The following is a 10,991-nucleotide window of genomic DNA, read 5'->3' as shown; positions in this document are numbered from 1 at the left end:
AATTACATGTCTCTATGTATTGCGTGGAAGAATACTTGGGAAACCAAGATTCCTAAATTAAATCCTTGGGATGTGCTCCCCAGGTCCAGACTAACCAACCACTAATGGATGTGTGTATCCTGGAGAATCCAGGTACAGTGAGAGGGTGAAGATAACCCAACCCACTATGGATGGTGTTTCCTGTAGGGCCCAGGATTCCAGTGGGAGGTGAGATAACCAGACCACTATGGATGTGTGTGTCCATTATAGGGCTCCAGTGGTCGTAGGGTGAGATAACCAACCACTATGGATGTGTGTTCCTGTAGGCTCCAGTCCATGGGAAGGTGAGATAACCAACACTATGGATGTGAGTGTCCTGTCAAGGCTCAGGATCCAACAAGGGAGCGTGAGAATAACCTAGATCTAGACGCATGCTTACAAGTGAAATTAGTGTGTCTTATGCCCGGTCTTCCATATTGAGGTCGCACACGAGCGAGGCGACGCTGATCTGAAGTTACACCGAAACCCATACTCCAATAGAGAGTGTGTGGTCGAATCTCTCTTCAGTTTACGTAGGCGTACCCATTGTAAGTACTAGAATGCTCAAGTTGTTGTGAGAGTTGTTCAAAGGAGGTATATATTGACCGCAATCCATTCCACTTAGTGTGAAATGACATTGTTTGCATGGGTCCTGAGTTTAGGGCTCACTCAGGTATTCGGGCTGGTTCACCAAGTTTCATTCGTAAATCTGGAACGAGAATAACATAGTGCCTATCGTCCAGCCACTACATAGTGAGATATTATACATGTGTTGTCTCGGTGCCTTCACCGATTCACACCAGAGACTCCAGGTTGCCTAATTTATATATAATAGTATGATCCATAGAATAAGCAATAGAGTCCTTAAAAACCGAAACTTGAGGAACGTCGGAAAATAATTTAACAGCATGATATCCGGAGAAGTCGTCAATAGAACCTAGCCAGAAGAGATCCAACAGCACTTTACACAGCAACAGATCCTCCAGACAGACAACTTGTCCGTTAGATTCAATGGTTTCAAGCTCCTCTCGCAAAAGAATTGTATTCTTTGTGTCGCTACTCTAGATGAGGCCACCAGGCACTCAACGTGTAGGTTGTAACCGAGTTAAAGCTTAAGCTAGGTGTAAGCTATACCATGACACTCATAGCGAGTTTGCCAATCGTGCTGGACGTCACTTCCTCGCTTTGAGAGCTTTGAAGAATGAGTCTTTCCCCTCTCTGCAGAATGATCCAGGTCGCGCGAGGGTCTTTTTAGATAGACCAAACCGCGCTATGCTAGTGACGACTTGCTTCTGGTCTGTCGACTTCGTTGTTGAGCTAGGAGACTCCCCTCTGAGGTCGCACAGTGGAGGTGAGAGCATTAACCAACCGCATGCGTACGGAACTAAAATGAAAGCATCTGTACATTGATGCTTGTTGTCCATGTTGCTGACAGACACAGAGTCCAGGTAGGGGAAGTTCGAAAGGGGAGGAGTTGTGGAGGTAAACGCCGAGGTGAAAATTGGTCATATTAGCCCAACATATTTGATGTGATGTGTCCTGTGTATAGGCTCGCCCAGTGTTGTGCGACAGTGGATCCCCGACGGTGAAGAATAACCAACGGCAAAACTAGTCGTGTCAAACTTCAGTGTTGATGCTCAGTCAATCCCGCTTATATACGGCCATGTAAACGAGATGAGGGAGTTTCCCCGTTCTTCTGCGCTCAACAGTTTGGCAGGAGCCTTCTCTATGGGAGCGGTCAGATCGCTGGTAACGATCCTCGAACGGCTTGGATATTTAGCCTTTCGATGTGCTACATTGACGACAAAGGTTAACAACGCCACAGTTGGAACACACACAGCTCAGGACAGAGTGATGAAAAACCCGATTGTGGTCATGGCACCCATCCCTAGTAACAAAAATCAGGTGAATTAGAAACCGAACCTCCACACAACATGCTGATACGACATAACCCTAGTCGCAGTGTGTACATAGCACAGCTAGCAACACCACCAACACAGCTTATTCACACACACACATGCTAGCACAACAAACAAAGACACACACCAACACCATGTGATACTTTGTTGCGTTGTGTCCTGACGTGTAGAGACATGTATCGCTAGTACTTCCGTTCGAAGCAAATGATCAGAACAAAGGCGATGTCATCTGCGGTGAAGTCGTGGATTGAAGCACAGTATGTAATTACACTGAAGAGACATTCCACGATCTGTCTATGCATAGTTGGGCACAACTATTAATTATCTTCATATCATCAAAGAGTCCATAGAAATAATCGCCTTCATCCCGATGATGGCATAGGTACTGAAATATTGAGAAAACAAAAATGAAAATAATCCTCAATTCAAGCACTTAATCAAATGCGTGATCTAAGTAATGATAAAGATTCTCGTTTTTCCCTCAGCCCGATAATCTATCAGGGCAAATAATATTTCAGCTTTCTCTAGTGCCTTAGAAATAGAATGTCACAAATGATAGTGAGACATGTAAAGACAAATTTAAATCCTGTATTGGTTGATGATGCAAGGACGATTTGACAATATTACCCATCACTTATATGCTATATATGCCAAGTGTACATGCAAAGAAGCAAGTGCATCCACTTTTTTTGGCAAGAGCGCAAAACCCCCAACCCCCTTTTTCCAAATTCAGTGCACACCATCATATATGCTAGCAATGTGAAGCCTAATGTGTTTGAACGTGGTGATTGCCAGGCGATAACTTCACACACCAGACATAGTCTGAGACAAAATAACTCATTCATTTGGGTATTGTTTGTACTGTCGAACGAACTGATAAATATTACAAGAGAGCAAGTATAGTCACCAGTCATCTTCACCACTACAGAGGATAGGACGCTCATCCATTTTACGTCCTATTTCAAGCTCCACAATCCAATTCAAGCTCTGACACCATACACTCTGCATTTTTAAACGTTCGCATAAAGAACAAATCTGGAAGTGGCTTCGCGAACCACTATCTTTCCACCGTGAGTGAGCCTTCACATCCTAGATGGTATTAACACAGTCATTTTACCTCACCCAATTGACTTGTAAGCCTGTATAGCATATACTAGTATTCTGTTAAGAGGTCTAAAATGCATGTCAACAGATTTAGCACAAACAAGAACTATCTTGCAACTTCTCGCTTTTTCTTGAATACTAAATCATTTTAAATATGTCCATATCATTCCAGTCACCCAAGTAGTCAATTGACTTATTTTAAATATCCGCAAAATTTGTCAATGTAAAATTTGCAATTAGATTGTTTTTTTTGCCCATTGTGTGCCAGCATGGCTAAGGGGTGTGCGATGCGTCCATTTTTGTAGCAAATACGTCATATGTGCTTTAGTCACTTCACGCCCGTCTATACCTCTCCACTTAAGCGCGCCATCATTCCCTATTGTGGATTGCTACTACTTTTTGACCAGAGCATGTTTTCGATAAGTGGGTATATCATCTTCATCTGCTTCCCATACATTCCCTCTGGCTGACTTTTAATGAGAGTTTGCAGTGCTAGCAAAAAACCCCGCTAGAGAATACATAGAGCTCGGAATGGAGCAGGGAGCGTAGCAGCGCATCGCCCCCAATAACTATCTTTCTCTGTTTCTTATTTCCAGGACCACAGCTCCTAGATGTGGAAGGCTTTGGAGAGGAATAAGTGGTTTTGTGGGACTTCGCCTGACTAACTGCCTGTTGTTCCTACTAACAAACGGTGAGACGATGTGTGCTGCTCTAGTTTCTGTTCATCATGATTTGTGGTCTAATTGGGTACTGTCTGGGCGCTCAGTGAGTCTAGTCTCCATCATGCTTCTCTCACTTTGACTTCTCACCCTTGCTCATTCCCTTCTCTCCGCTCCATCTATTTCATCACCACTTCAATCGTCACTCAGATCTCAATCTCTGTTGTTCACCATCGTCAGCTCCATCTGTTTATTTCGTGTTCTTTACGATTTCTCTCTCTTATTTCATTTAATATCTTGCTCTCACATACGTTCTGCCCAATTTCTCTCTCTCTGCTCTCTCTCTCATCTCTCTCTCTCTCTCTCTCTCTCTTCTCTTCTTGTCGTCTCTGCTCCTCTCTCTCTTCTCTCTCCTCGGTCCCGTTCCATACTCTCTTCCTCACATGCTGGTAGATGTAAACGTAAGAGATGCTGTAACTCTCACTACCCCCTCGGCTCTCTTGCTGGTAGGATGTTAGACACTCGTAATCTCTCAGTCTCACAGCAGTCAAGGTAACGACTCTCTAGTACACATCTGCAGATGTATTTGTTAACGGCAAGATACAAGAGCTGCCGGATGCCACATATGGGGAATGTCTCCTCCCATAGCTCTCTGAATGGATTTTATAACAATCTACTCTATTAAGTCACGGTAGTCTCAAACCCCACCTGCACAGCTACTATCCGAAGTTCGCCCCAGATGTGTAATGATACTCTGAGCCTTATAGCTCACTGCGCATGAGTACATGAAGCACAGAATAAATAGGCTTAGTGTTATCAGAACTGCCGGAATCTGATGCAAAGACTGTCTAAATGACCCAGGAGACATGTATTAGGTTATAAATCGCCATTGCCAACTAGAATGACAAGACAGCTAATGCACATTTTTGAGATCCACTCAACCTGCCATGCCAACTCGATGAGCAGAGAGTAACATTTTATTATCAACATAGTGATGAACGCCCTCACCAAAATGGCATACTGGCTAGAGAGGATATTAAGTGGACATGAACTCAGGCATCCGCATGTGCCAGACTAGCTTATGAGACTAGAGCTATTTACAGTGATGAACCGCATGACCAAGCTCTGAGCTTTAGTGAACGCTATGAAAGTAATTAATGAGTCATTTGTACTTAATCTTTCAGCCCCTGACCACATATAAGTGGCATCGAGAGATATAATAATATACAACCGCCAGCAACTGAGCCAAACCGGACGCCATGCGCATAATCATCAGTACAGGTAAGGATATTGTGAGGGTATGACGGAACCCCGCGTCTCATGCAAGCTTGTAGCTCAGAGAGACTTTACTTGTGCGTTGAGATGGCTTAGTAACTAGCCATAGCTTACATTTTATGAGACGATAGATATTTCAGATCGTATGAGCCACCGGCCATGCCAACTGGATGGCGAGAAGATATCTTTCTTAGACGTGACACCGGCCTGCCGAACTGTGGGCAGAAGATGATGTGTGTAGGTTATTGAAACGGCCTATGCCCCAGAGAGATGATGTTGTGGTATGAACGCGCCCATGCAACTGCCCCTCAGAATGTGGCAGACGAGGATATTAGTTTCGTGGTAGAAGGCCCATGGCCACTGGATAGTGTGCAGAGAAATACTTTAGTGGTATGAGCCATGCCAAAGCTGGCGCAGATGATATGTAGAAGATCAGCAATGATCGGCAGGAGAATTTAGTGGTATGAATCGGCCATGCCACACTGGATGGCAGAGAGATTATTTCTGTTCGGTATAGACCTGGCTCTGCCGACGCCTGGATGGCAGAGAAGATATTCTAGTCGTATGAACCGGCCATGCCCAATGGATGGGCCAGAGAATATTTAATTGGTCTGAGACCCCCATGGCCGAACTGTATGAGCAGAGACGATATTTAGTGGTATGAACCCCGGGCCATGCCAAACTGGATGGCAGAGAGATATTTGAATAGTGGTATGAATCCGGCCACTGACCAACTAGGAGAAACCAATGGGCTCAGTTGAGCAATATTTAGTCGTATTGTCACCGACCATGCCAACTGGATGAGAAGAGAACACTTATTTAGTGGGTATGAACCCGGCGGCATGGCAAGCTGGATGGGGGCTTGTCACTTGTCTTTCAGAGATGCCAGATATTCTTTTGTTGATCGGCGCCTGCCGATCTGTGTGGATGAGCAGAAGAGATATTTTGTGGATTGAACCGCCATGCCAACAGAGAGATATTTAAAGCTGGTATTGTAAGTTTCCGCCGATGCCACAACTGGCCTATAGGGCTCCAGGTCCAGTGGGAGGGTGCTACATTTTGGGAAGCGAGAGCAGTCCATCAAGAGGAACCCCAACGTCCCAGTGGTGGTGAGAGGATGGCTCTACAAACAGGTGAGAAACACACACATGTACACATATACCCTTGTACACACGTACATACACATGTAACAGTTTAACTTTAATACCGTCCCCTCGCCCCGACACGGGCGCGAACCAGGGACCCTCTGCACACATCAACAACAGTCACCCACGAAGCATCGTTACCCATCGCTCCACAAAAGCCACGGCCCTTGCAGAGCAAGGTGCAACACTACTTCTAGGTTTCAGAGCAAGTGACGTAACTGATTGAAACGCTAGTAGCGCGTACCCGCTAACTAGCGAGCCATTTCACATCCGTTACACTCACACACACACACTTACTTGTTGCTGTCTATCATAGGCTACCATGGCAACAGGGGTCATGGACACATCACATGGGCATGCGTTGGATTGCTTGACACAAGCAGAATAGAGCTCATTGGTTGATAGGTGTCTGCAATTCTTCTTGTTTGTTTTCTTTATCCATAACTCTGGTCCAAACCAAACCCCATCAACTAATGAGCTCTATCTTATATTTCCCACTATCAGCCAATCAGTGTTGTCCTACAGACACCTATCAACCAATGAGCTCTATTCTGCTGTGTTCAAGCAATCCAACGATGCCCATGTGATGTGTCCATGACCCTGTTGCCATGGCAGCTTGATAGACAGCAACAAGTAAGTGTGTGTGTGTGTGTGTGTGTGTGTGTGTGTGTGTGTGTTGTGTGTGTGTTGTGTGTGTGTGTATGTACAAGGGTATATGTGTACATGTGTGTGTTTCTCACCTGTTTGTAGAGCCATCCTCTCACCACACATGGGACGTTGGGTTCCTCTTGATGGACTGCTCTCGCTTCCCAAAATGTAGCACCTCCTCCACTGGACCTGGAGCCCTATAGGACACACACATCCATAGTGGTTGGTTATCTCACCCTCCCACTGGACCTGGAGCCCTACAGGACAACACACATCCATAGTGGTTGGTTATCTCACCCTCCACTGGACCTGGAGTCCTACAGGACACACACATCCATAGTGGTTGGTTATCTCACCCTCCCACTGGACCTGGAGCCCTACAGGACACAACATCCATAGTGGTTGGTTATTCTCACCCTCCCACTGGACCTGGAGCCCTACAGGACACACACATCCATAGTGGTTGGTTATCTCACCCTCCACTGGACCTGGAGCCCTACAGGACACACACATCCATAGTGGTTGGTTATCTCACCCTCTCCACTGGACCTGGAGCCCTACAGGACACACACATCCATAGTGGTTGGTTATCTCACCCTCCCCACTGGACCTGGAGCCCTACAGGACACACAATCCATATGGTTGGTTACTACCCTCCCACTGACCTGGAGCCTACAGGACACACAATCCATAGTGGTTGGTTATCTCACCCTCCCACTGGACCTGAGCCCTACAGGACACAACACATCCATAGTGGTTGGTTATCTCACCCTCCCACTGGACCTGGAGCCCTACAGGACCACACACATCCATAGTGGTTGGTTATCTCACCTCCCCACTGGACCTGGAGCCCTACAGGACACACACATCCATAGTGGTTTGGTTATCTCACCCTCCCACTGGACCCCTATAGGACCACCACATCCTAGTGGTGGTTTTCCACCCTCCCACTGGACCTGGAGCCCTACAGGACACACACATCCATAGTGGTTGGTTATCTCACCTCCACTGACCTGGAGTCCTACAGGATACACACATCCATAGTGGTTTGTTATCTGACTGGAGCACATCCAAGTGATTTTAATTTAGAATCTGTTCCCAAGTATCCACGCATAATAGAGACATGATTGTATACAAATGTAAGCAAGTTTTTGAAATTATGTTTTAGTCAAATATTAGATATGTTTGGGCTTTTGCGGTCAATTTGAAGTCTACAATTTATTTGCAATTATGTTCGCCCCCTGACCATCCGCTAAAGAAAAAAAAATTGTCCATGGCTAAATCTAGTTCAGATCCTCCTGGTCTACAGCAATATAGAACATAGTTACAGCTGAACATGTTAGATCTAGCTGTCAATTGACAGCTTTGATGGCTGACTGGAGGCTTCTCGGGAATGTGTGTGTGTGTGTGCGTGTGTGATTCTGTCCACAGGTGAGGATCGATCTAACAGCCATTAGTGAGACACAGTGCGGCGGGTAAGGGCCATGAACCAATCACACGCACCACAGACACACACCGCATCGCCTGGACACGGTAGACACTACCAACCAACAGACCCAAACGTATTCATGGAGACAATACCTGCACGCAGGCCTGTACACACTCACATTCTCCACACACAAGCTCACACACGCACCAGCCGTAAGTTTACATATCACACACAGACAGACAGCAAGTCACATAATTAAAGTTCTTACAATTAAGTCCGATACTGTCCAAAGTATTAATATGATGCTTTTATTATCTCTCTGGGTCCACATGTATCATCTCTCTGGGTCTCCACCTGTATCATCTCTCTGGTCCACCTGTATCACTCTCTGGGTCCAACTGTATCATCTCTCTGGGCCAACTGTATCATCTCTCTGGGTCCACTGTATCATCTCTCTGGTCCACCTGTTATCATCTCTCTGGGTCCACCTGTTCATCTCTCTGTGGTCCACTGTATCATCTCTCTGGGTCCAAATGTATCATCTCTCTGGATCCAACTGTATCATCTCTCTGGGTCCAACTGTATCATCTCTCTGGGTCCACCTGTATCATCTCTCTGGGTCCACTGTATCATTCTCTCTGGGTCCACCTGTATCATCTCTCTGGGTCTCACCCTGTATCATCTCTCTGGGTCCACCTGTATCATCTCTCTGGGTCCACCTGTATCACTCTCTGTGCGAATCTCACCTGTATCATCTCTGGGTCAACCTGTATCATCTCTAGGGGTCCACCTGTTTATGGGGTGGACATGATTTACCTCTGTGGAGCCTACTGCCCAGTGCTGTAATGAAAGGCAACTAAAAGGACTTCTCAGACCCTAGAGAAACAAATTCCTGGTCTGATTGAAACCAAGATTGAACTCTTTGGCTGAATGCCAAGCATCACGTCTGGAGAAAACTGGCACTATCCCTATGATGAAGCATGGTGGTGGCAGCATCAGCTGTGGATGTTTTCAGTGGCCAGGACTGGGAGACTAGTCAGGATCGAGGGAAAGTATGAACGGAGCAAAGTACAGAGAGATCCTTGATGAAAACCTGCTCCAGAGCACCCAGGACCTCAGAATGGGTCAAGGTTCACCTCCAACAGGACAACGACCCTAAGCACACAGCCAAGACAACGCAGGAGTGGCTGTGGATAAGTCTCTGAATGTCCGTCCGTCCAAACCCTCCCCTAACCCGGACGACGCTGGGCCAATTGTGCGCCGCCTCATGTGTCTCCTGGTCACGGCCGGCTGTGACACAGCCTGGGATCAAACCCGGGTCTTTTAGTGACACCTCAAGCACTGCGATGCAGTGCCTTAGACCGCTGCGCCACTCAGGCCGTAAGCAATAAATGTAACGATATATGTAATGTATGGCTATGAGGTCCCTGATGATCTTCTTGGCCTCTCGTGACACCGTGCTGTGATGATCCTGGAGGACAGGCAGTTGTCCCCCGGTGATGCTTTGGAAGACCGCACAACCTCTGGAGAGCCCTGCGGTTGCAGATGGTGCAGTCCTATACAGCGCGTCGCCTCTTCACCACACTGTGGATGGACAGCATATGTCAGTGATGTGTACGCTGAGGAACTTGAAGCTTTTCACCGTCACTGCAGCCCCGTCGATGTGGATGAGGGCGTGCTCCTCGGTCTCCTGGAGTCCACGTTGAGGGAGAGGTTATTTTCCTGGCATCACTCCAACAGACCCTTAACTCGTCGTTGTTGGTAATCAGGCCTAACATGTTTGTGTCGTCTGCAACTTGATATTGTGTTGGGAGGCATGCGTGGACACGCAGTCATGGGTGGAACAGGAGACAGGAGGGGGCTGAGTACGTACCCTTGTTGGGTCCCGTGTTGAGGATCCATAGTGGAGGTGTTGTTGCCTACTTAAAGTAACTAATCCCAACACGTCCTCCCAACACACACACACACACCATCACTCCATCATCTCTTTCCAAACCGGAGTGGGCTTACAGCAAAGGGGTTGGTTTTAATCTGGCGGGGTGTGGCGGATGCGTTGCTCTTTGCCGTTGTCGTAGTCTAACGCTGGCACTACAGCTCTACAGCTGGTGGGAAGGGAAAACAGTGGCTAATTATAGAATGTTAATAACCGTGGCTGACCAAGCATGTTAGGTAGAACTACATGGCAAAGCGCTGTCACAGACTCCCTTGTCTACGTGGTTTGTTGTAGTATATTTTCTAGACGAGTAAAATATGGATTGCTATTAGTGTCATCAAACATTTTATTTGAATTTGTTGGCACTAACATCACTCCATACAACAGGTGCTCTGATGTAAGATTCTGCTTTTGTCAGTGAAAGGCATACAGTACACAAATACATGCTCTACCAGTACACCAGCGTACATGCTTATCTCGTACACACGCTACATGCTATACAGTACACAGCTACATTACATACAGACGCTACTGCTATTACAGTACACAAGCTACGTCTATACAGTACACAAGCTAATGATATACAGTACACAAGCTACATGCTATACAGTACACAAGCTACGTGCTCTACAGTTATACATGCTCTTGATCTATCATCCTGTTCATTAGTAGTAGTATTTGTCTGCTATTTACTGTGTGTGACAATACTTTGAAGAGTTTGACAGGAATAGCATGTCTCATGCCTCAGTAAACTGACACAGATGTTTAGTGCTGATGTTTGTCATGAAAGCAAAGGATACTGTTTGATCCTTATGGGCGCAGGCAAGGGAGGAAAGGGATAATGGGATAGGATCTCACACT

General features: G+C 46.4%; 1 protein-coding gene across 6 annotated transcripts in view; it reads left to right on the top strand.

Moving 5' to 3' along the window:
* Positions 1-10,991, top strand: part of LOC111971919 (pleckstrin homology domain-containing family A member 7) — a 184,684-nt gene that overhangs the window by 128,969 nt on the left and 44,724 nt on the right. For all 6 annotated transcript variants that reach the window (XM_023998705.3, XM_023998704.3, XM_023998709.2 and 3 more), the window contains one exon: positions 6,004-6,108. In XM_023998705.3, the coding sequence (XP_023854473.1) occupies positions 6,004-6,108 (105 nt within the window). The remainder of the gene's footprint in view (positions 1-6,003; positions 6,109-10,991) is intronic.

The sequence above is a fragment of the Salvelinus sp. IW2-2015 genome, linkage group LG13, assembly GCF_002910315.2.
Source record: "Salvelinus sp. IW2-2015 linkage group LG13, ASM291031v2, whole genome shotgun sequence".
In the NCBI taxonomy this organism is placed as follows: domain Eukaryota; kingdom Metazoa; phylum Chordata; class Actinopteri; order Salmoniformes; family Salmonidae; genus Salvelinus; species Salvelinus sp. IW2-2015.
Note: the sequence above shows the minus strand (reverse complement) of the source record. Positions and strands in the feature narration are given on the sequence as shown.